Genomic DNA, 27,607 nt, shown 5'->3' on the forward strand with positions numbered 1-27,607 from the left:
AACCCTATTTCAGTGTAACTTGGAAAATTGGATGGGAAATCATAAAATTACCCCGAGGGTTTCACCTATGTCACATAGACAGGGGCAACCAGTGCTGATCATGGATACAAAAAATATGGACTACATATCTTGGTCCGTAAGGGAACAATGGTACAACTTTGCGAGGCTTGAAAAGATCCTAGGGCCATTAGCCTAGTAACTTCCTATGAAGCTCTGAACCTAGGACCATTATGGTAGTAGCCTCATATGAACTTATGAAGAACCTATGCAGGCCTGCCAACATCTTGTCTCACACCTGTCCTGCTGATGTCATGTACTATAAGTTCAGCTGCAGTCTTGCAAAAGTCAGACTTGTGCTGTAGTGCATGAATTAAGTTCTGTGTTCTGTAGTCCGTGTACTTAGGTAGGGGTTCTATTCTCACTGCAGTCAAGTGTGTGTGCATGTGTGTGCATGCTCTTGCTTGACATTACAGAGAGACTTTTACTGCATGTGGGACATTGTTATTACCATATTCTCAACAGACACTACTGATGTCATCAGCTATATCAGATTTTTGGGATATGCAGTCATCCCACCAGGGTATGGTCAGACACTGGCCTGGAGGCCAGGCAGACATCACCACATCCTATACCAGACAGATTACAGTGACATGGATTTTAATCTATCCACATACATTATGGCATATGTGACGCCCGTGCACTGGCCCAGTAATCAATGAGCCTCAATCCTCACCACTAGCACCAGTGAGGGGTGTGCACATTGAGGGGATAACAAGTACATACACAGTGAAGTACAGTTTCCCTTAAGAGCACACAGAGATCACAGTCAGTCTGGGGCTGGTTTCTCCCTTTCTCTCCAGATCCCCAGTAAGACTCCCCACTGGCACAGCTATAGGTTACAGATCTCAGCCTAGTGATCAAGCTAAAACCTCCAGCACCCTCTCTGTCCAACCAGTGCTTCATGTCCCTGCCCAAGTAGCTAACACACACACAAACACTTTAAGAGTTGATTTATATGTAAACACACAGACACTCCTGGGGAAGGCTGGCACAGGTTCTCCAGCTATGCCCCCTTTCTGCCCAGATTATAATGTAGTACCGACTGCCACCAACCACTAATATCAACTACTATAAGGCCCTTCCCAAAGGGTGACCAATTTCACTGTGTAATGTTACTGTTATCCAAATAGTAAGTGTGACTGAGCAGCAAGACTATTGGAGTGGCTTGGACAGTATCACCAAATACATGCCAGCACTCTCTAAGAGCTTAAATTATCTCTGCACAAAACAGCCACAGTTGAAAGGTTTAAAATATTTAATAATAAATAATAAAAACACACGACAAATCTCAATTCAACATAGTGCTAATCAAGAGTGCAGAAATCACAGGAACTTTAAAACAAATTGTAAGATAGTCTGACATAAATATAGAAAACACCTAGACTAATCTGGCTAAATTCCTATCTAACTCTAAGTGAAACTATGTCCTAAATAACTTTACTTACAAGGCAAAGTCCTGGTGAGTTGTTGTCAGCTTCAGACAAAATCCAAATGCTCAATATATCTCTCTGAGAGAGTCTTAAATTGATGATACCCAGTACTGCTGAGTCATTTCACATTACATTATTTTTATCACTTCTCCATTGGTTTCCAGGCTAACACAACCGCAAAATTTACATTTCTTTGTAAGCTGCACCTGGCCAGGAAGCCACAACAATACAAGACACTTTTACATGTAAAATCTTGCAATTATCTCTGTCTTAATAACAACAGAAATAATTTGCTAGCCCAGACATCCTGTCTCCAAGCTTGAGATCAAACACAGTTGTAATTTTCTACTTAACAGCTTTCTTCCAGCAGGGTGCACTTTGGTTACTTTTTTGAAGTTCAGCATATACCACAGTGTTCTTACATTTGTAAAAACAAGCCTGTGGATTAACATTCTATCTAGCTAGGCTGGCAGCCTTCACAGCATAGTTTGTAGGCCTGTGTTATCTTGCTGAGAAAGCCCTGTGGTCTCTCCAGCTGCTGAATGTGTCTGCTGAGATATATGCAAAAGAGTGCATTACACTGTATTACTGTTCTGATGAGGTTTGACTACAGTGCTGTCATACAATCCTAAGATCTGAATATGATGGCGTGACTTATGATGTGCACCATAAGTTTGTTTTTGAACATCATTAAAGAGGGAAGTTAGAAAGTAATGGTACACACTGCAGTTTCTGACTTCATAACTCTTTCAAGAGCATTCACTATAAAGTTGTGAAATTTTGATATTATCAACTATTTAACTTTCCAAGGCCAATGTAAGTCAAAGGTACAATGAGCAGTTCAGCAACACAAATGCAGATACACTAAGTCCTAAGTTATCTATGTACCCTGAACATCAGACACAGCTTTTGTATCCTGGAACCAAAAGATAGAAAACAGGGATATGGCACAGTTATCATCACTTGAACATGGTGTTGTGTGGGTAGGCAGGAAGCCTAGGCTGACACAAAAGGTCAGTGAGTGTGTGCGAGTAAGAAGGCAAAGAAGGTAGACATTAGGATAAAACAACAAATGGCCAGTGAGACAAAATGAGTAACTGTTCTGTGTGTATCTGTAGGGGTTCTCCAAGTGAAATTGGTGTGTGAGTGACTGCATGAACACAGCCAAGCTCTGTGCTAGCTCTTGGTCTGTCAGACAAGTATGAGCTGTGCATGGTAGAGGTGACAGTTCATCATTGTCATCCACAACCACAAGAACTGGCTCTGCCAGGAGTTGCACTGGTACATCCATGGCCACGGTCAGATGCAGTGCTGCTACCTGAATGTGACCTATGTCTACTGGATGAGCTCCCTTCATGGGGATGCCCAAGACCACGACCCCATGGCCTGCCATGTCTGGGTGTGGACAGCACACTCGCTGATGGAGCAGTGGAAGTACTGCCACTATGGGACCGTGATCGGGCATAGCCACGTTGGCTGACAGCAGATGATGTGGCTGACCTACGCCCACGAGGTTGCTGTTCCACTCCCAACAGATGTTCCATCACAGACACTGCACATTCCATGAGACACCCCTTGTTCAGACATGTCATTCATCCGATCCAGTGAATCAGCAGCATGGTGGAGGCAGTCATGCATGTCAGACTGTACCACATCCACAACCATGAACATTTGTGTGGAGCACCTATGGGAGTGTGCCCGTGCCTCCATGATGGCCCTAAACACATGTTGGGTGAAATGGGAAGTGACACCTACATCAGGTGGAGGAGTGATAGCAGGCCCCCTCCGAGCACCCCTATCAATCCTCCTGTGTGGACCTCACCCACACTTTGGCTATGGCCAGACTCAACAAGCACTGAAGCCACAATAGCCGCATTTCCCTGATCAATGTCTGTGGACCACCTGTCTAATATCTGTGGGCTCAGTGAACTGGGTAGATGTAGGCCTAATGGCTGTGTCCAATGGAACTGCAGGTGATGGCTGTATGTCAACCTCTGTGTCAGATTCAACTGCTGCATCCCCTGACTGTGTCTCAGTTTGGCCACAATCATCATCAGGTGACACAGGGCCCACACTCCCACTGTCATGTTCACCTGTGATAAAAAGCAAGAAATTTAGGAATACATTAATACCTGCACTACTATAGTGCAATATATGCTAACAAACCAACAGTGCTGCCACTATTACAGACAGTAGAGCAATACACACAACAAGCCTGAGATCAAAATCACAAACTTCAATATTTCTTTAAATTGATCAGCAGTACTGACATAAAAATATTTGGCTTACCATCTGTAGGAGGCATACTGTGGTGTAGTCCAGGCAGTCCTGGAAGAAGTTAAACAAGAAGTAAGGGCAACATCACCACAATTAACAGTAACATTGGGAGTTATACATTTACCCCTTTGTATGTGCCTTAACAATAATTTCAACAAGAACATGGCTAACAATCCCAACCTAAGCTTTTTTAACTTCAGCAATCTTCAATCCCCCCATACAAACGACATGTGACACAGAATTAACTTACTCATTTTAATTGTTTTACTATAGAACAGTATTCAGCTGTTCAGATAACAAAGCTTACCTGGAAGCTCTTCCTGGGATATGCTTGCTGTCTTGGAAGGTATTAGACCCACATCCAGGACATGCTGTACTTCACTCTTCTGGGAGCTATCTGTATCTCTAATATTTGCCAGGAACTCATGTTTGGGGATTAGTGGCTGTTCCCTAGCATGCCCTCCCCTGGTAACCATTTGGTCATGGTCCACTGCAGCTGCTTGCTTCCATGCAGATGTTATCATGTCAGTGGCCCTGTGGTGCAGCTGTTCATATGTTCTGCTATGGTCACCCATGGCATTGAGGTCTTGTACAATCTGCTGCCGTATTCTCATTCCTCTGTGCCATATCTCCCCATCCTCTTTCCAGGAGAAAAGCACCATGTTGCCACAACCCATCAATAATTACTTGATTTTCAGCATCAGTAAAGTGGGATCTCCATGGATTGACACAATTCAGTGACATACTTGTAGGTGTCCTAAAAGACAACACGTATAATACACATAAGTATCACATAACTACAAAATAACTGTTTCCAGATAAAACAGAAAAGGTAGCCAGTCAGTATTACCCACTGGAGAAACAGTCTGGAGATGTGAAATACAAACAACAGGATACAAAACAAGGAGAGTAACAAGAGCAACATATTCTTGTTCGTGCCATAACAGTAACTCACCTTTGCTCCCTCCAAAAGAGCAGTCCATTATTGTTTGTGCCTTAACAGTAACTCATCTTTGCCCTCCCACAAAAGAACAGGCAAATGACCCATTTTGCTAACAAAACATCTTTGAAATACTAAAAGTGCTATCAAAGGACCTGTCCCTGAAATATTTGTACATATTTGCCACACAGTATTCCATTTTCATGTATTGTCAATCATGTGTGCCTCTAAAATGGCTTGACAAACATGCTCATGCCATCAGTACACTTCTAACTAATGCATACAGATAGAAGTGTAAAAGCCTTTGCTTCACATTATACTGAAATACATTCCAGCATATGCAATATGTAGGTGACAAAATGGGAGCATACCTGCTGAAGTTCAGTACTCCTCTGTACAGAAATAACCCAAAGAAAAAGCATTTTTGCAATTGTCCAAACATACAACTTTCCTCACCATTACTTTGTCTAGCTACACGTCCGCCTTTTTATAATGGTGTAGATTATTAATGGACTGCATGTGTCTTTGTCTGTGTTTTATAGATGCTAATTACAGCATAAGCAGCTGAATTGCATGCTAATCAACCAATCCAACATGGTGGAGCTATTCAGCAAGCTATAAGGCATCCATGTAGACTCCATGTTGATTTTTCCTGCAGATGTCAAAACTTTTGGAGTACAGGCACAGAAAGTCTGGGCAGACAGAATGTTAGGGGCTGCTGCTGTTTTAATTCATTTGTATGGGATAGAGGCTGAAGCCAATGCTGCTGCCAATAGTCCTAGGCCGAGAAAGTAAGTGTTTTCAGTTCATGTTTAACTTATCACAACCTACATTATGTAGAAATTGTAGAGTGCTACAGGGTGGAAAGGGACACACTACAGGAACTCTGTGACCTCTGCTGCCCTCAACTCAGAGCCAAAGCTAAGGAAGAGGACTCCATCCCAATGGAAACTAAGGTATGTATAGCCCTTAGAATCCTAGGTACAGGTACTTTTCAGAGAACAACAGGGGACATACTGGGGGTGTCACAGGCATCAGCATCCAGGAACCTCCACCAATTCCTGGATGCTGTGCTCCAACATGCCAGTGAGCACATATATTTTCCCCGTGGTTCTGAGGAGAGGGCCAGAAATATGCAGCAGTTCTACCAGATAGCCACTCCCCTGAAGTACTGGGTGTCATAGATTGCACTCGTGTAGAAATTAAGGCACCACCTGGGGAACAGGGTAGGCTCTACATTAACAGAAAGGGCTACCACTCTACCAACTGTCAAGTCATTTGTAATGCCAAGGGAATCATCTTGAATGTGTCTGCTGGCAACTTTGGCAGTTACAATGACTCACATATCTGGTGCATCTCCTAACTGTAGCAGATGTTTGCTGGGGGGGGGGTATCCCACAGGGTCATTTACCAGGGGATGCAGGCTATGCACTGAAACTGTGGCTGATGACGCCCATCAGAAATGCACACACACCCATAGAAGAACACCATAATGAGGCACATGCTCAAACCAGAAATATCATAGAGCATGTGTTTGGGCTGCTGAAGTGATGGTTCTGGTGCCTAGATACATCATGGGGAGCCCTACAGTACAATCCATGGACATGTACAGAAATCTTCACAGTATGTGCCATGCTGCACAACATAATCTTGAGGAAACAGCCGCAGCAGGATCAGCAAGGGGAAGGGGCACACATCCTACCACCAATGCCAAGGTCACCACAGTCACAGGCAGATGAGGAGTCAAAGGGGGAACCACCAGCTGTTGTGGGTGTAGGCAGACACAGTCATGCTCAGTACGCCCTTGCATTGGCTAAGGGGCCTAAAACCTTCTTCCTACTCACATACATATGTTAACATTGATGCCAGGCAACTCACACAACCTTTACTTCCCCATGTATTGGCTGTGTGCTGCTTGCATTAGACAGAGTCAGCCCCAAAGAAGCATTGTGGCAACTGCTGCATTTAAAAGGTAAGTCCTGAACCTGGAGTGTATTGTTTAATAATATTATGGGATATCCTTGTATTTCATCACTTGGTACAGTAAGCAAGTAAAAGTGGGAGATTTGTGCAGAAATTACCTTAACATGTGACAGCAGACTTATTTGACTTATATGTGTCCAATAGTAAGTAGTAGGCCTCAGGCATCAAAGATTCACACAGTCATACCTCTCAAAAGTAATCATGATTACTGCATGCCCTCAGTTTAGCACCATATGTTTGTACTGGAAAGTCATTAAAGAGAGAAGTTAGAAAGTAATGATACACGTTGCCATTTCTGACTTCACAACCCTCACAAGATCAAACAGGCAGGATGCAAAACAAGGAGAGTAGCAAGAGCAACATATCCTTGTTTGTGCCATAGCAGTAACTTAAATTTGCCCCCAAAAGAACAGTCCGTTTTTGTTTGTGCCATAACAGTAACTCACCTTTGTTCACTCCTTTGCTCACACTATGCTTGTTTGTGCCATAACAGTAGCTCACCATTACTCCCCACAGAATAACAGTCTATGCTTGTTTGTGCCATAACAGTAGCTCACCATTACTCCCCACAAAAGAACAGTCTGTGCTTGTTTGTGCCATAATAGTGACTCAGCTTTGTTACCCACCCAACAAAAGAACAGTGTACCCTTGAATGTGGCATAGCAGTAACTCACCTTTGCCCCCCCCCCCTCAAAAAAAGCAGTCTGTGTTTGTTTGTGCCATCCAACTTGCCCTTGGCAACTGCATATCGTATTACTCCCAGTTAATATTCTCACACATTTTAAGTTCAATGATATAGAATGGCTTATACACTGCATGTCTCAGAGTACTGGTCATATAACTGATGAATGACCAATAAACACAGAAAGGTAAGACAGAGCTGTATATTTGCAAGCAATGATCATAACGGGTTGTGTGATCACTAAGTGCACTACATCCAAATATAATAAATGCACAGATAATTTATGGTTTGATATCAGTCTACATTCTCTTGGACTTGGTTACACGAAGAATAACTTCCGTTCTTTGCTGCAAAGCTGTCTGTTTGGCAGAGAGGGATAAGGTACCCATCCTGTGTTGTGAAGGTGCATTGGAGTCAGAGTTCAGAACTCTATGTAAAAATATCTCCTCTGTACTAACAATTTCCCCTTTATATGTCACAGACTGCTTTTCATCATTTCAACTACTTAGCCCTTTTTTCTTTCTTTGTCTTTTTTTTGGGCAACTGTTTGTGCAATGCACCACTTAGCGCACAGATGAGAACTGGGAAAAATAAATGGCAGGTTTGGCTGTGCTTATCTCATTGGCACAATGTGCAGCAGTGTGCAAACTGGCCCATCCAGGAAGCAGACAGGACACAGGCAGCCAAAAATGGGTATACTGTGCATTATGTTCCTGTAAGTATATTTCTGCTCTCTGGACTGGCAGGGCCTTCACATTTGACTATCACACTTACACAACTGCCTGTATATCACATAACCTTGAAATTGCATTGCTTGCCACTGTTGCACACTGCTTACAATCACACAAACATGTTGCTCGGCAGTGCACACCCTCGAGCACTATTTTTGCATGGTAAGCGATGCACAACATTTTCAAACAGTGTGCTTACTCCTAGTAAACATGGTAACTAGAACTGGAGGGAAACCATCAGTCTCCATTGCTCTTGATCTGTGGAAGACATGGCAGGCATTCCTAGAGAGTGAGTGAGATTTAGGGCTCAGAGATGAGGTGGTGGGTTCAAATACCACAGTTCCCAACTATAGAAGAACTGTTAATTCATCAAGTATGTGTAGCTTAAAGGTTTAAAGTAAAAGGTGTATATCAGTGGCACACATGCCCTGCTGTAAACTGTAATCTGGATGACTGGAACAGTCATATGTGCAATATGCACATGTAAAGGAGTACTTGCTGCAATCCATAGTATAGTGTGCATCTGTTAGCAGCTGGTAGTCTTAAATGTAGTAAGTTATCTGTTAGGGGGTGGTAGTCTTAAGAGTAAAGGTTAAGATAGAGTAAAATAACTGTATTAATGCATTGTATGTTACACATGAAGGTACTAATCTTATCTTTTTTTCTCTCTCACCCTAACCCTTATCTCTTTTTTCTTTTTTGTTATTATGTGTTGTCAAAATGTGTCCATGTCATCCATGTATACCACATCGCAAAATGCTCCACAGCACATTGGGGTAGGCCTGCCCCACAGGATCCACCTGCTCCCACTCTACTGGCACTGGCACTTTTGCCCAGCATGTCTTAGTGCCAAATTGGCAGCATTACCTGTGTTGCCCCTGCTCTCCCTGCCCAATCAGGTAGTTCTGCCCTGGAGGAGTGGCCAGTGGTTCCCTCCAGGAGCAGTGGCAGGGGTGGTGAGTTTATCACCTGCACTGAACTGCCAGGGATGGTGCGTAGGGTTGTGCATCACATTGTTGGTGCACACCTATGCTGGATGGAGGGGCTGCTTTCCATTATCTTACATAGGAGGAGGAGGAGAAGGAGACAGCAAGCACTCCAGTCACTGGTGGACTGAGGTGAGAGTGATGATAGTCCTGTAGGTGAGGAGTGGATACTCACTGTCAACCAGCTTGACATCCAAGTGTCCTGGATGTCCCCACCCTCACCCAGCCATGCTGTCCACTGATCTCTTGTATCCATCACTGTCCCTGTATCTTGTCTATCTGCAATTGCTTCCTTAACTACCCAACTTACCAGACCCAGACATACCTATGTACCTTCCCCAATATTCTTCTGTCTCCAAAAAAAAATTGTACCTGTCCTACAAAATAAAATCGTCACATACATAGCTCTCCATTTCTCATACATCTTCTTGACACACTTGATTCAGTCCAATTGACTATTAAATATGATTGCGTTGTGGTCACCCCTCTCTCTGGAGGTAAAAGTCCAAATTCAGCTAATATTCTGCATATATTATCAGTTTTTACTGTTGAATAACTGGATAGCTATGATTCCTTCCTACCTCTCTCCTGCACATTCCCGTATTGCTTTCTATTTGTTCTTTCCCCTGCTTGCTCCCCATTTCATTATTATTCTAGCTTCCCCATTGCTTTTTTTAATGCATTATTGCCCAATGGTGCGCATCTCACACCAACGTGCACCACTGGTAAAGCAAAAATAGTTAAACATATTAGATACAGCTGTATTTGAGCCCAGTACCATCTGGACCCAAAAAAGGGTTTATCGCTGCAGTAATTGCATTAACACTTGCTGCCACAGATTTAGTTAAATAGCTGGTGTATTCCACAGACTCATTACTAACTGTCATACTTTAGCAATGCTGACACTGGAATGGTTACATGACATTCCCTTATTTTATTAATCATTATTAAGATATCCCTTTTACTGGTTGCGCAACACCAAGCAGACAAGATAAGCACAGCCAAACCTCTTCATTCCTCCAATGTCTGTGATTGAACTAAGTGCTGCATCATGCAGACAATGGCCAAAAAAAATAGCAAAATAATAATAAAAAACTGATAGAGAAAACACAATTTCCACACAAATGAAGATGAGGTTGGATGTTAATGAAACAGAACCTGTGAATTGTGCTCTGCTTACTTGCATTTCCAACCTTGACAGATGTGCACGTAACACTTTGTAAGTCTAACTTGATACATCCACCTTATATAAGCATTCATAGTTGCCATCCATACACTGAGAGAGTGCCTGCACAATGTTTACATTTGCTACATGGAGGCAAGTATTTGGCATTCAGCAATTCTAATGAGTTCAGACCTCATTTGCATCTTAACAGTGCTGACAGCCCTGCATCTACACCAGACAGCAACTGTGTAGCTAGGGGAAACTGAAGGGGAGCTGAATTGTTTATGTGCTGAACACAGAAGAGAGGATGCTACTTTGGGATGTGTCTGCACAGAGGAGTACTGATTTTTAGATGATATGCCTGCATTTCGTCAGCTACATGTTGCATATGCTGACATATAACTATGAATAGTCTGTTTAATGTTTTTTTTTAATATTTATTTTGATTAGCACACAGTTTTACACTTTTATCTGTCTGCATTACTTACAAGTGTACTGTTCATTCATTTGGGGGTGGGGGAGCAAAGCTGCATTTGTGTTATTGCACAACAAAGGATTATGTTGCTATTGTTACTCTCCTTTTGTTGCATCCAGCCTACTGTCACATGTTAAAGTCAGCTCTGTACAACTCTCACACATTTTACTTTTTATTCTGTCCATGTATACTTCTCTCCTTGGCAGTATTTCAAAAGTTTTGGAATTCACGGGGAACACCAGCACGGAGTCTACATGGTTGCTTTATAGCTTGTTGGATATCTCCAATGTGTTGCCTTAGTTGATTAGCTTGCAATTCAGCTGCTTATGCAGTAATTGTCATAGCATGGTGTTTACCTTGCTTGTGCAGGGGTGTGTGCTGCTACATAGAGCTTACTGAATTTAAAAGTTTCTGTGCCTGTGTGTGCATCTCGCTGCGATGGCACACTGTGGAAAACCACTGTGTAGGCTTTATTGAATCTCACTGTAAGTCTAATGTTGATATGGCCTCATATGCCATATAACTGGATCATGACTGAAGAGGTCCACTGGGTAATAATACTTTCCAATTTAAGTAACCCATAAATAAATATGTAATTTGTAATACAAGTGTTTTTCATTGAGCCATTTGTGTTTTGCTTCTCGTTCAAATTAGGAGTTTGCAGTGTGAGGCAACTCACAGTTAATTTGACACATATGCATTTCTTAGAATCACCCACACTCTGCAGTTAGTGTCTGCTTGTGGTAGTTACCTTTGTGCTCTGGCTGGGCCATATGTATATGAACCCCAGTCTCAATCTTTTTTTTTTTGTTGCATGGTTATAGTTATTTTGTGGCATTGTTGTAGAAGTGTAGTGAAGGTTATATTAATAGTTTTGTAGGTAAGTACTAGGCTAGCTGCCCTTGTGGGTCTTTTTAAGCCTAGCTAACTAGCATTTCAAAGGTGAGAATCAAACACAGTACCTTATATTTGTGACATAAACATCATAACCTTTATACCACCTTCTTCTTCTTTCGACTTTTTCCTGGTTAGGGGTCGCCACAGCAGATCACCTGTCTGCTCATGATTGGCAGTGAGGTTTTACAGTGTCAAGTTGCCAGCCCAGCGCCCAACCTTCCACAGAAGGCACACACACACACACACACACACACACACACACACACACACACACACACACACACACACACACACACACACACACACACACACACTCCTAGGGCCAATTTAGAGGGTCCAATCCACCTACTGCATGTCTTTGGGATGTGGGAGGAAACCAGAGCACCCGGAGGAAACCCACGCGACCACAGGGAGGACATGCAGACTCCACACAGAAGGCACCCCAGCCGAGGATCGAACTGGAGAACCTCTTGCTGTGAGGCGACAATGCTAACCACTGCACCACCATGGCCGCCCCATAACCTTTATACCAACTGACGACACCTAATGCCTCTTAGGGTTTTGTTTTAGTTATATGATTAGTTAATCTGATATAATTTAGTGCATTTTTTAGTTTTCAGTCTGATTTGACTGTATTGATGTTTTTGTTTGCATTCCAATTTTGAAGAATTTCATTTCAGGGATCTTAATTTATGTGGTTGCAGTTGTTTTTAGGGATTGTGATTGATGTGAATGAATTGTTTGTGTAGTGCTTGTTTTTTGTATTTGTATATACAGTATTTGAAATCTTTGTTTTCTTTTGTAGAGTGAATATTGCTTAATTTACGGACGACGTTTTCCTTCTGTGGAAGGGAAACAATCAAGAATCGGATGAATTTGTCAAATACATTTACACTACTAAGTTTTTAAAATTTACTTATCAATGTTCATACAGTGAAATAAATGTTTTAGATGTATTAGTTAAAAATTCAGAACAACAGAAACTGAATAGTAGCATTTACAGAAAGCCCACTAGGAAAAATGCTCTGTTGCACAGGTCTAGCATACATCCTAGACACTAAGAACGTTGTCAAAGGACAAGTTTATTTAATTTTGAGACTACACAGCGATGACAGAGCAGCACAACTAGCTCTGGAAGTAGCTAAACAAGAATTTTTAGATAGAGGATATAGTGCACAAGACATTGACAGTGCCATTACTAAAGCCTGGAGGCAACGCAGTGGCAGATGCAACCATATCTCAGTGAAGGTCAATCTTTGGATTCAGGGCAGAGACTGGAGTACAACACCAATGGTTTTAGGGTTATTATGCAATATTCCAGTGATATTAATGAATATACCAACATCATTAAAAAACATTGGAGTATTTTAGAAGAAACACCTGGGTTGACAGACAGAATTGGAAAATCCGCCTCTTTTACGTTTAGGAATAACATCTCACTGAAACAGCATCTGTGCAATAAAAAGAGATCACAGCATACTGGTAAAAGTGATCGCTTTGGTACATTTTCTTGCAAGCATTGCATAGCCTGCCAACTCATTCATGTTAGTACCAGTTATACCCATCCATCTTTAGGCTTTAACATTAAGAGCAAATGCTTTGCCAACTGCAGAACTTCTAATGTAGTATACTTCTCTTTCTGTGTGTCCTGCATTCATTTTATGTAGGAAAAACGAATAGAATGTTCAAAGATAGAGTGCTTGAACATATTAGGGACATTAACAATAAGAAAGACAGCAGTGCATTAGCTAACCATGTAAACTGTGAAGATCCTACACATATTTTTAAATTTTTTGTGATACAAGTAATACATCCTGACATCAGAAGGGGCGACATTGAGAATCACACAGAAAGCATTGAGCAAGAATGGATACCTAAGCTTAATGCTGAAAACCCCCCAGGTTTGAATGGCATTGCTTCCCTTAAACCTTTTCTCAAAGCACGTCCATTGCCACATAAATTCTAGTAACCTGTCCTTGGAAGCTTTAATTTTTAGTATGATATATACAGAAATGGTTAGCTTGTTGTTATGTGCAGTGTTATTGTTATGTGAAATGCTTTCTCTACTTTTATAAGAGCTTAGTAAGGCTATACAATGCACAGCACTCATGTGTTTTTAATTTAACTAATCATGACAATTTTTTAATTAACTATAACCAATGACCTTAGCAGTGCTGATCACCTGACATGTTTTTTATTTATTTAAATGTTTTATAGTATTTTACTAGCTGTCTGATGAAGCGACTTTGTTAGCTGCAAAAGCGCTTACCTTTTTGTTTAAATAAAATTTTTGGCGTGTGAGCTTTTGGTGCAGTTTTTATTCTGTTTGACTTCATTTTCTCTGCACCTTGCTCCGTTTCCCTGGAGCTGCTTTATCTTTTACTTGAAATCCTTATTCATTCATCTTGTAAGATGCATAACTTGAACTATTAAAGGTTCACAAACCAACAGTGTGCTTACATAATAAAGGATTGGGAAATTTGATATACTTTGTGATGTGTAGAGGTACAATGTGCTTTAGGCAGCTAGGGTGGTGGTAAAGACAACTATGTTTCTTTTCTGTGTGTACTGGTGGAATGCAACTTCAGATGCATTTGATAATGGGTCCATTGCTGAAAACATCAGCCCAGTTATGAATGGAAAGCTAGTTAATTTCAAATAGCAGAATTCAGAGCCTCACTAATTATATACAGCAATTGCTAGTTTTGAAACTAGTATAATACAAATAAGAAAATGTTTGGCAAATGTGTTCTTCAGTGCATTTTGTGTCATTACTGTATTATGTGATTTGTATATCAAGCCTACTATTGCATAATGAAGTCACATTTCTTTACATTTTTATTTACCTTTTGTAAATTCGGTTGGCCCTTGTAGGCAATGCTCCTTTTCAGAAAGGTACTTTTGACAAGATTTTCTCTAGCACATAAAACATGGCCTTAATCTATGGTTACAAAGATGCACATTAGAATTAATTTGTGCCTAAATTACATCATGAGATATTAATTTGCTGTAAATTACGAAATATTCTGTTGCTTGTCTGCTAAATTAAGTGTAAATATGCTGACAAATCTTCAGTATTGTATTTGTCACAGAGCTAAGTATATTACAGTGTTTCAGAGTTAAATGAAAAACAGCAAATCAGTTAAGTTAAGAATGCAAAAATACTGATGGTATTGCAAGTGAAGAGTTTTGTTATTAGGAGCAAATGTCTTCAAATGAAGTTGTAAGCACTAGAGATTTATATTGTTGCATTCCTGTACAGAAAGGTGACACTAGTTGCTGTTTCTGCTGAATGGGAAGATATTTGAATAATACTGTAACTCTGGCGCATATCCCAACCAGACTGTCATTCTCAGGTCACTCGCTACAGTTCTGCTGACCAAAGTCTGTGTTTCATGAGATCATGTCCTTTCAGAGAAATCCTACATAATACCTTCATTCTACAGTACTTGTATATATAGAGACAGCAAGAGAGTTCCACTCCCAGGCAAACACTTGCACGTGCACATACTTGCACAGTCCTAGAAGCATCTGTTTTCCTCTCTTAAAGTAACCCAGCTAATTTGCCTCACCAACTGCAGCAGCAGTCATGGATATTACCATTCAGCATCCTTGGTTCAGACGAGCTCATAGCCCCTTCTACCCAAGCCGACTGCTTGATCAGTTTTTTGGAGAGGGCTTCTTTGAGTATGATCTATTTCCTTTCTTTTCTTCCACTATTAGTCCCTTTTACAGGCAATCCTTCCTCCGTAGCTTCCTGGACTCTGGAATTTCTGAGGTAAGAATCTTGTTTTTATGTCATAGTCTTAAGATAGTCCTATTATAAGAAAAATGAAAACTTGACTGGAATGCACAAAGATAAAATATGGCATTGATGTTTTATCAAAATACTGCATTAAAATCATTTTCATGAATATCATTTCTAAATATTGATTTCGTATGAGCTGCACTGAAAAATAAATATAAAATATAAATATAATGACAATTTTCAATGGGTACTATATTCCTTATGTTTCAGAAAACTGAAGGATGCATTTTTGGCTATTTTATTGGAAAAATAATAGCAGCTTGTGAACATTGTACGAGTCTTGACAGTGCAAAGAAATTATGCTGAAATTGGATTTTAGCAAACCTGGATTTTGCGATTTTCATCCATTGTTATGTGAATGTAGGGTTTGTATGTATTATGGCGGTGTGGGGCCTTCCCTACATAGCTGTGGTGCACAGGTCTTGAGCACTGCAAACAAGATTTCTGGTCAGCTAAAAGTGGCTTTCAGAAATTGTGTTTTGCTGTACTGGGACTATAATAAATATTAGTTTTCAGACTCATCATCAACCATTTTTTGCCATGACAATGGGGATCCTTTGCAAAAGTAACTGGTTTAAAGAACTAGTTTGTTGTTTCTAGCAGCAAACTTTTATATACACAGTAGACCAAAAGAGAAATGACCAAATTTTTTAATTAAGAGCAAAGAAACTAAGTCAAGAAATGTGCCTTTAATGACAGCTGCATACAGTATGTTTGGCAGCTCATTAGAGCAGACGTGCCCTACATGTAAAGATAAGAAAAAAGAGTATGATTTCCTATGAATAAGTTGCTCCATAGACTACCCTGTGCCATTTTAAATGCATTGTTTTTATTTAGCTGTTGACATGGAGTCTGTATATCAGTAATAGCTTTCTTTCAGACAGTGAGATTGTATGTATTAGCAGCTAGAGCAGCAGTTCAATAGTTTACTCCTTTTAGTTAGTTTAGACTACTAAATTAAATTTCCTTTTTCAGAAGTAGTCCAAAAAACATTCATGACAATACAGTGTACACCACTTATCCTGCTGTAATCATGGATAGTTACACGTGTGTGAAGATTCAGAAAAAAATATTAGCATTTTAATGAGAATACAGACTTATCACAGAAATATTATGTTGTTGTTGTGTCTTTCGGCTTTTCCTGGTTAGGGGTCACCACAGGGGAACTCCGGTCTGCTAATGATTGGCAGTAGATTTTTACGTGCCAAGTTGCCAGCCCTGATCTACAACATTCAACGAGGGTATGCCCATTCACGCATGTCTCCACACAGAAGACGCTCTAGCTGAGAATCGAACAGGACAATGTCTTACTGTGAGGCGACAACGCTACCGCATCACAGAAATATTATGAATGTGGTCAAAATCATTCTGCTTGTAATATGCAGCAGTGAAGTAGGTCTGCTGGGTATAGTTGACCATAAAATACTTTCTCTTTGCCAGTACTGCAGAAATTGCCTTAGGTTTAGTATAACAGAAAACAAAAAGAATAAACATGTCAAATTGGTTTAAAATGTTTAAGTAGGACAAACATAATAAAATGAGGAACATATCTTTGTGTGTTTACATATAAGTACACACTTGCATGTGTGTGTGTGTGTGTGTGTGTGTGTGTGTGTCTGGTGTATGTGTGTGTGTACATATGAGTGTATGTGTGACTGTGTGCACATGTGTATGTTATGGGCTAGCATCCTGTCCTGGATTACTCCTTTGCTTTATGCCCCTGTATGATGAGATAGGGTCTGGCACCCTGTACCTCTATATAGGCTAGAACATGTATCAGAAAATGAATAAATAATGATTTATCATGGAAAAGGCAAAATTAATGTCAGAGAATATGATCTGTTTTTAAATATTCAGCTTTGAGTATTATATTTTTATCTAAACAATGGTATGTATTTGACAGAAATAAAAACATCATGCACTTTTAGTAGTATATTTATTTATTTACTTATTATTTTTAAATTTTAGGTCATTTATAGATGTGGATTAGCCAAAAATGAAAAAGAAAATGAAGCAGTGATTCCAGAAGAGTGAGTGATGTATCCCTGGCTTACAAGGCCAAAGGAATATGTCATATCCGTGGTACAAATCTTGTAGAGAATGGTGGGATGGGGGTGGGTTGGTGGTGCTAGAGCAGCATAGCAGGGGATAGCCAGCATGGTCCAATGAACCAGCCACTCCACACTATGCTAATGAGATGTAATTCCTGAACAGAGTCACTGCACATCTTATTAGTATAGTAATCAGTCAAATCAGGTAACTGCTACTGCGTACCTGTGGTGGAAATCTGATGTTTAGAATATGAAGGGAAATTCTGACACATAAATATAACTAAAGTAGGGATTTTACCTAGTCACTGCCAGGAGAAGTGGAGGGGTAGGTGGCTAAACTAAACACCACTGGGACTATTGCTTGATTAGAGGGTTGCAGAGATTTTTAAGAGGGCATGGGAAAATCTGTGACCTTTAGTCACTTATAGAGTGGAGGGAGCGGTAGGCAGAGAAGACTAATTTCTGGAGTGAGACACATAGGAGGGTATGAATAGAGCAGTCATGATCTCCAATCATTTTCTGATTCCATACTGTAATGGAGAACCACAGGGCACTGTTCATTGACACAAGGGGGTAGGGTGTGAAAGATTCTGCTCTCTGCCAAGACAGGGTAGGAGCTTGACACTCCACGCCTTCTGTACAAAGGCTGGGTGGGGCTGTGTGGACTCAGAGGCTAACAGGGAGTGTTTGCTATTAGGAGAGATTTGGCTGAGGGGTGTATTCCAGGATTTCCTGTAGTACTACACAAGAGGCCTGCTTCCATACCTCTCAACCATCCCTGATTTCTCCTCATATTTTTGCCCTGCTTTTCCTCATAAAATTTTAGATTTTCTAGTAAATCACTGAAGATTACAATCAGTCAATGATGCCAGACATTTAGAATTTTGTACATCTTATTGTTCAGGAAATTTGTATTAATGCAAAACCTGTTGTTCTATTAAACAGTATTTAAAACTGTTCCTGAATGTGGTTCTTTGTCCCCCATTATATTTGGCTTTGTCCAGAATTTCTGAGCATAGGACTTGAGAAGTAAGCCTGCCTTTAAAAGCAGTCATGTCTGCGAATCCCATACCCCAGCCATCTTACTCAGTTAGGGATATTTTGCATATTTGGCATATGGGAGCTCAGATGATGTGTTCTTGAATTGAGATCCACTATTAATTTTCTTTACATTTTGTGCAAGAAGGGCTTGTGCACATTCTAAAGTATTCATGAATCTTACTAACCACCAAAAGGATGCCAAATTTTCAACAAAGAGAAGGAAACAGGAGAATGTGTGTGGAACAAAACTCTACAAACTTACTAAGATGTTCTTTGCTGTCAAAAAATGCTTTATAGGTTCATTGGTTGTTACTAAGTTAGCGACCATTTGGGCCTTTATAAGCCTAGCTGTGCACTCCAACCCAGTTTTGTCCCTGAGTACCTTGGATATCTATTAGGAGGGGAAGTATGTTAATAAGGAGGTAGCTAAGAGACTTGTTAGGGGATGTCAATTAGTGAAACATTGTATGTACCGATGTTCTGTGTCCATCAGAGACATGGGAGCCAGACCAGGGATGAATTTGCAATTTCCATCCAATGGTCAAGACTTCATTTGAATAAGATCAGGGATGAACTCTGCTTCACCTAGATGGGGCGTCTATTCCATAACATGAGGATCCTTTGAGTCGCATATCTATCCCTTCAACATGCTGTATTTATGCCACAAGTGAAGTTCAGATCCTTGGGTCTAGTGTTTCTAGTTCTGTTTGTTTTGCAGATGTGCAAAAGATCCATCAGGGCTGGATATGAGGATGCCTTATAAGACAGGCATAGATCACATCTCAGGAACCTGTAGGATACTGGGTACAGAGAGAGGGCCTTTAGGCAATCTATGTAGGATGGGGTATTCATGCCTTGGATTCTCTTAGTGAGAAACCTTTGTGGGCATTCCAGCTGTTGCAAGTGTCTAGTTAGGTACATGCTAAAGGAGATATTGTACTCATTGATGGGTCTGATAAGGGCTGACTAGAATGGCACTATAACTTCTTTGGACCTGGATGCGGTACCTTTACCTATAAGTTTTTAGTTTTTTCTTTTTAAGTCTTTATGGACATATTCAGGCCAATAAAGCCAAACCCCACTAGCTGTGGAGATGCATATTTCGGCCTTCTTATGACCTTGTCAGCAAAGCATAAGTGGACTGTGTGGCTTTACTTTAGAAACACAGGGTCTTTACACCCAGCTGATGTCCATAACCATTAAGGTATCTGCAAAATATCCCACCTAACATCCAAACCAAAGAATAAAAAGGTCATGGACATTCAGAAGCTATATAGCTGAAACACTTGATGTCCTTAAGGAGTAATTTGCATATATCCCATGGGTCTCTATTACAGGAAGTTTAAGATATCACACAGTGAAACATCTAGCTTAGCTAGCTATTTCTTGTAGTTTTTCCTAATTGGTTTGACTGTATGACCTTTATACTCTTTGGTTTACACATACATCCTCTCTTGTACCTTGTATAAATCTATTAAGAAAATTCTTAAATTGTTATAAATCACTGTAATTTTATCTATACTGGAGCTTTTCTCCCCGGGCCTCTACTGTAAACGGATATATGTCCAGCTAGACTAGCCCGGTCAACAAATGTAAAATAAATAAATAAGTAAAAATAAAAATAAAGCTAAGGATCAATGAGAATTCTGTCATTGCGTAGGAACTTAGTGAGGTATCTCTTCTCGTACTGTATAGAATTATTGAGTCCTTACTTAAAGAAAGGTTGTGGGTGACAGGGATAAGATTAAGATGGAAGAATAAGGGTATGGCAAAAATATGGACACACTATGTCTTTTTAGACTAGAGGAAGTAGGATTAGATGCGACATGATTTAGTATGTTGGAGGCAGTAACCTTGGACAATTAAAACAATGCATGTTATAGGAATCCGTATTGTATCTAAGTGTTGTAGTTTCAGTGTAGAAATCAGATGACATTACTTTACAGAGACTGTGGTGGCTACACAGACTGTTCTACCACTCTGAGTGGAAGAATACATTGCAGTCACGTGGCTCAGCACAGATGACCAGATGTCTGCTGAAACATTTGAAAGTGAGTAGCAACTGTATATTGATTAGTTATATAATATGTGGACTCATGTAATTACCCATTCCAATGGCATTTTTATACATTCACATTTATATAAATGTAATGCCTCATACAGAAAATTTCAGAGCTGGTTTCATTCAGTGGCATGCTTAGAGTCTAATATGCTGCTGCATTTTGTCACAGTCACAGGAGTTTAGGAAAAGGCAATAGTGAAAAGTAACTGGTTGATAAAGAGAACTTTATGTATTTTAGGGGGCATACTCATATTTATTGAAGGATTTTACCTTGCTAGCAAAGATTGAAATTGCATTAAAACCAAAGATGGGATTCTGGAAGGTATGCACATTTATTTGTAAATGTTTTGCTCTGTGATAGAGGATGTGTATATCGCAGGCAAGGGCGCCCGCAGGCAGGTGCAAGGGGGTGCACTTGCACCCCCCTGGAATCGGCTGACTAGTTTTAAAAAAAGTTTTTTTTTTTTTTTTTTTGGGCGCGTTCTTCTTTAAGAAGAAAGAAGTTCAGTCGCGGGTGTGCTGACATCATCGCTCATCGCACAGTGCTTGTATTTTCAAGTTTGCGAGCGGGAGCTTACACGGACGGTTTCGGGTTCGCAAGTGGAAACTGAGACGGACTTCACTGAAGATGCAGGCGGGACACGGACGGTTTCGGGTTAGCAAGTGGGATGGACGGATACTTAGGAGCAAGCGGAAACTGAAACGGATGGAAGATGGGACACTTTCAGAGTGAGTAGTTGGACGGAAGATGGGACTGTGTGTGTGTGTGTGTGTGTGTGTGTGTGTGTGTGTGTGTGTGTGTGTGTGTGTGTGTGTGTGTGTTACTATCTCTTAGCAAACACATCCCCTCAGATGGGCCCTCTAATTTAACTTTTCAGTAGTGGAGTGAAATTATGCAGTACTCCTTCCTAGGGCACCAGTTGACCTAAGACCGCTCCTGACTGGCATTAACTAGTAGGATTGTAGGTAAGATAATGTAATATTACTTTAACATCAATGCAGTGGTTACTGATGTCATTACTAACTCAAAGCATTTCTCTTGCTCTGCTGCTCTTTTACCATATTATATCATGCTACCAGTAGAAGCATCATAGAGGCACTGTTATTTTAGATGGGTGGTATGAACTTTGACAGATACTGTAACACTATCGAAGGTAACATGAGATGAGACTTACCAGTAGGTTTCTGCACCAGCTTCTGGACATTGAAAGTGACCTGTCTACATCAATGAAAAGACATCTGTTTTATGCTTGGCTTTATGGAGTTTCGTACTCTATAATCTTAAAGATAATGTTCAATGAGTAATGGACTTACTTGAAGGTTGTTTTTTTTATTCCGAGATGATTAGATGGCTTCCTGCTCTTTAATTCAGGTTATTAGCCTATTCTTTTATTTAATTTTACTATAACATCCCCCTTGCAAATTATGTCTCTCCACAGACTTACTAGTGCGGTATTTCCTGTTTTCACGTCATCACACTTATTGCTTTAATGATGCAAAATCAGGTCATTCCTGCAGTTCCTGCTCTAGTACTCTGGGTCTTTTCTTTCCTCTGTTTATTTTAAGAAAGTAAGTAAGTAACTATCACAGTAATGCTACACACAGCCTAAGGCAGTATATCATTTTTTCAATAGAAAAACATATTTTGCATCAAAATATTTTTCAGGACAATAAAAGTAAGAACGTCTAATGTCTGGCATTGCAGACTCACCATAATCCTCAGTGATTTATGAGAAAATTGAAAGTTTTACATGGGCGGACAAAGCAAAAACATGAGGTGAAATCAGGGCCGTTCTACAAAAATCATGGACAGCTACGGAATGATTCAATAACATTATGCAAAATCAGGGTATTTGAGAGGTATAAACTTTGTGATGCATGTGTTATGCTTGCATAACCATGTAATACAAACTGCTTTCACGTCTTTGCATAAAAAGACGCGGCCACTTGGTAAGTTTGAAGAGTGGATTAACTGACAACACTTAACTCATATGTAAAATAAAAAATAATACAAAGAACACAAACAAAAACCTGACTAGTGCTGAAAAGTCACTTTCTATATGTCTTTCTTCTTCTCGCTAAGTAACTGATACTTTCAACCCCAATGTGATGTCACCATGACTTTTTCCTTTTTGAAAGAAAAACATTAAATGCCTTAATGGCACACTGAATTCCTTCTGGTTTGTCCTCAAGGCCACTCACAGTGAAATGCTGCACAAAACATTGAATTCAGGACTTCAGTTTTCGCAGAGGTTCCTCTGCAGCTCTGGAGATGTCCATAATTGTAGGGTTATCAACTTGAGCTAAAAAATTAGATGACTTCATAAAATATTGCTCTTGTTGTCCAGCAGAAATGAACTGAGTGGAACTACTTAAGTGGAAAATTCAGGATGATTGTGCAGTTTAAATGAATTATTATCTTTAAGTATTTCCACTGAAATTTCTGCCTTACACCAAGTAAGTACTTGGATAGACTTTGGCTCCCCTGTACCCTGAACTACATTAACCCACTAATCAGAAAATGAATGAATTTACAATCTGTAGCAAAGTTTTCTGTAAAAAAGAGATACATTAAAACTAAAAATAAGCATATCACTGAATTTGGTTTAAATAATCTGATTTACAGCGATATTAGAGCACCTATAATGTAGTCTACAGTTTACAACAGGCAGATTTGTCTTAAAGGAAACCTTGTGCTACTAAACTGATTCTCGTAGAACTGTCTCAGGCACTCTACAATGACTCAAAGCCAAATGCATTCAGCATCCAAAATGGAATCAAACAAGTGTGGATCATCAGTCCAACCTTCTTCACTATCTTCTGAAAGTCATTTTAGCCTTAAACTAATACTACCTTCCTACCAAAACTGGCAGAAAATATAAAATGACAAGGCTTGGGGGTCTTCTGGCTAGATTGTTAATTGACTGCTGAGCAATTCTAGAATCAACCTATTAGGAAGGGATTTTCATTCTTAGACATCTGCACTCAAAAGACCAATGTTCTGGAGTTATATACTACTGACCTTGAGAATTCTGATAAAGGTGTCACTGTTGTACAATATCCGGCATGCCTTCCTATTTTGTGGTACTGGTCAAGTGAGATAAAAACTGAGCTGAGATAAGCTACTATACAATGGCAGTATTCTTCATCGATAATAGAGAACACTGGATCATGTGTAAGTATAAATCCAGACTACTGAGTAACGTGGTTACCCAAAGTGCAGTGCTCTCCACTATTGACGTATTCTACAAGACATATGAAAGGTGGTTTACAAATATAATTACTGCAACTGGAACAAAAATTTGCAGGGTTCACAATCCTATTTGATAACCAGACATGCTGAGTAAGGGTTTATGACTCCATGCATGTCTGATCAAATTTTCAAGAAGCATTTCTTAAGCAAGTTACAAAACCGGGCTGATATTTGCTGTAATAAGAATATGTCAATAGCGATGGTACAAGGCTATTACATGCAAAGATGTAGCCAGATATTTGCACTCAGACTTAATGTTGTTGCCCCCACCATCCACTTATTTTAAAAAACATACTCAACCTTCAAAATGCTACCCAAGCATATAGGATAACTGTTACCATCGATATCCCTAAAAAACTATTTTAGAGATGCATTCTTTTCACACAAGCATTCTTTGTACATTTCTATGCTGTAAGCATACACTTATATAGTTCTAAACATTCTGTACTTTTTGAGTTTTGAGGTTTCTACCAAATTCTCAGAAAAAAATAACTTTTTTGAGTGCATTGAGTATCCCAAACTACACCCTTGATTACAAATTACAGTTTTAGGTATTTAAAGTGTGTCATAGTGCACATTTTGGGGCAAGGAAGGGTGATCTTATAAATAAGAGAAAGTGAAACAAACGATACAGTAAGTACTTATTGAGAACATGTGGTTTAGTTATGAACAACTGCTATTACTGCCTGCCATTGGGTATTTCAATATAGGCATGCTTTGGTGGAAGGGCTAAAGACTGCCAGAAGCAGATATTACAGTGGAAGGGTTGGATTAAGGATGGAGGTAGACTGCTATACCTTGGCAGATCAACTGGGTTAGCATATACTGCTGAAAGTTTGAAAAAAGGATTTGCATCAAAAGATTTGCCTTAGCTTGTTGAAGAGATTATTCCATTTGTTGAGGGCTGAGCTTAAGAAATATAAGGCGAAAATAGAAATGCAGGTTTTACATTCATGGAGCACTTGATATTCTCCTGTTCATCCATCAGACTTGATCTTCAAGTGCTAGAACTAGCATTTGTTCAGTTTCTTAGTTCATATCTTTGCAGGCATGATCTGTACGTGTGCTTATTAGCACGTTTAGGGTAATCTGAAATTAACGCACCTTAAAAAAAGTTAAGAGAGACATTACACTGTTGTCAATAACTATTCTTTCTCCAAGCTGCAGCAATGTCACAGTGAGAATAATGAAGTTTGGATCATTTAGGGGCAAGCCCCTCATGCCCCCCCCCCTTGTGTAAAAAGTTGTTTTTTGCATCATTGTTGCTTGCAAATATTCTGGGAATGCTTGTACTCAGGCTATAATTTAGAAGATCATGTGCAATGAAAGTTTTTGGTTGTGAGCATGTGAACTTGATCCTCGTGGAGCAGAAGATGCCATTAGGATCTGGTGTGGCACAACCAGGCAAAGCTGAGGAGTGGAGATATATGGTAGGACTCTGTAGGTTTTTGTGACCTGACTGTGTGGTTAATGAAAGATAAAATGATCATGACCTAATACTTCGGTGGAACCTGTGATGCAGGGAGTAGAGCTTGCAAGGATGGATAAGTCCAGAAACAGGTAGAACAAAATGACAGATATAACTCTGGACTAAGTTAATCTGCTGGGCAGTGAGGAGCACGCTACAGATTTATAAATATATAACTAACAGGGAGGGCCCTGGGGCAAGAAAAATGAGTGTGAAGCCATGACCAGCAAGTTGGGAATCATAGAAAGAACAGAAGTGGCTCTAAATGCATGTTTTAAGTATAGTACCCGTGGCATTACAGATGTTTAGGATACAGGCTTATAGGCTTTAAAAGGAAGGTGCAAGGTAACCAGGGTATCCGACGTACGTAACATTGATGATTTTCATATTTTGATTGAAATGAGGATGGGTAACATGTAGAGACCTGAGAACTTAACAACACTATTACTTTTGATGATATTTAAAAGAAATCTATTTTAGGAGAGCTAGTTTTACACAGAAAGCAAAGTCATTCAGGAAGTCTGTGGACAGGATCTCTACTGATAGTAGATGCTTGCAGAAAATGACATCAGCGACATATCGGAGTGTCTTACAGGTAGATAAAGAGCAAGAAAAGCTGCCTGGCTGATATCTACACAGAAAAAGAAGGGACTCATAATGGAATCTCCAGGGATTCCAAACCTGGCTGCTGGTGGAACTAAAATGATATCCTTGAATTTGGTTAGCAAACTGCAGTTTCACAAACACATAGTCATGTAAGCGCAGAAAAGATCTGCCCAGTTTTTTATAGTACAAGTTCATGATTTATGTTGCTGAAACACATACACACCATTCTCCACCTTCCACTCAAACACAGCTCCAGCTTCATACTCCCTTTACCTCATCTCCTACAAACCTACCAAACTCCAGTAACTCCACCTCAAGCTTCCTAAACACCTTTATAAATTCACCCCTATCTTGCTCATAACTCCTCTACAGAGCCAACACTGAATCCAGTCCAGGTCCCTCCCACCAAATAACACCCATAACTTTTCTAACACCTCCACCCTCTCCCGTACGTTAATTAACACCGAAAGCATCATTAAAAACTTGACCAGATAAACACCATCCTCACAACCCTACTCACCCAACATCACAGCTGTCAGTTAAACATGGCTCAAACAAAACAATCCTAATTTTCAGCATCTACTTCCCTCATACAAATATCTCCAAGACATAAGACACATCAGAAGACAAGGTGGGGCACTCTCACTGTGCATAAAACAACATTAAACCAACGATCATTGCCCAAGCAAATGCCTCCTCAGATACTGAACCCAGCTGGATCCTTTTAAAACCTCCCTCCTGGAAGTACAGTCACCTTCTAATAAGTCACCTACCTTCCCTCTCCAGCCTCTGTTTACAAACTTAAATTCCTTATTCTTACTATCATCTCAGCTGCCCAAAACAATAAAACAATAACATATTGTTATTCTAGGTGATTTTAATGTGAACTACCTAGGCTCATAGGTGTGTACTAGGGTAACCACTACAAAAGACTTTTAAGCCTAGCCATAACTCTCAAATCTCTGACAAGTTCTGGTACCCTTGATAGGTTTAAGCAGGGGCTTGGGAGATGAAACATTAACAAGCAGGGCCTTGGAAATGAACCATTTACTGGCTGCCTATTTCCATTAGAGACATAGGTGCCAAATGAAGGATGAATTTCCTCTTCTCCAGCCAATCAGGTTAGGGAGAAATTCTGCTTCACATGGATGAGGAGTCTGTTCCAGAGAAGGGGTAGTCTCTAGGATACATAACTGTCTCTTCAGCAGGTCACATTTATATCACAGGCAAGGTTTAAGTCTTTAGAGTGGATAATTATGTTGCTCTTTGTTTTGCAGACATATAGAAGGTCCATCTGGGTGGGCTCTGACAATGTCTTGTATGCCAGGCATAAATCTCCCCTCAACAGCTTGTAGGAGACAGAATACAGGGAGGGCCATGAGGTGGTCTGATTAGGCATGTTACTTACTCTCTGTATTCTTTTAATGACAACATAGCTAAATAATTCCTTGTGATTTTTCTTGGCCTGGGAGGCCAAATTTACCTCAAATTTGCCTTTGGTAGACTTTATTTGTCCTCTGAGTTGTTTGTTTAATTTGATGAACGTGCTTTTATCCTACTGAGTGCTACACCTCCAAATTTTTGCCATGGTTTTCTTCCTTCTGTTCTACAGCCTGCTGATGTTGTGATTCCACCAGGGTGGCTTGTGTTTTAAGTTAGTTCTGTAATTCTTCCTGGTGAGTACAACTGCTT

The 27,607-nt window shown here is 40.1% G+C and overlaps 1 protein-coding gene across 1 annotated transcript in view; it reads left to right on the top strand.

Moving 5' to 3' along the window:
• Positions 1 to 15,114: 15,114 nt before the first annotated feature.
• The window catches only part of CRYAA (crystallin alpha A), a 30,820-nt gene continuing 18,327 nt past the window's right edge, over positions 15,115 to 27,607 (top strand). Inside the window, exon 1 of the mRNA XM_044072242.1 lies at positions 15,115 to 15,404. Coding sequence (XP_043928177.1) covers positions 15,216 to 15,404 — 189 coding nt within the window. The 5' untranslated portion in view covers positions 15,115 to 15,215. The remainder of the gene's footprint in view (positions 15,405 to 27,607) is intronic.

Source organism: Protopterus annectens, chromosome 5.part0, assembly GCF_019279795.1.
Source record: "Protopterus annectens isolate FY-2018-M chromosome 5.part0, PAN1.0, whole genome shotgun sequence".
Classification (NCBI taxonomy): Eukaryota; Metazoa; Chordata; order Ceratodontiformes; family Protopteridae; genus Protopterus; species Protopterus annectens.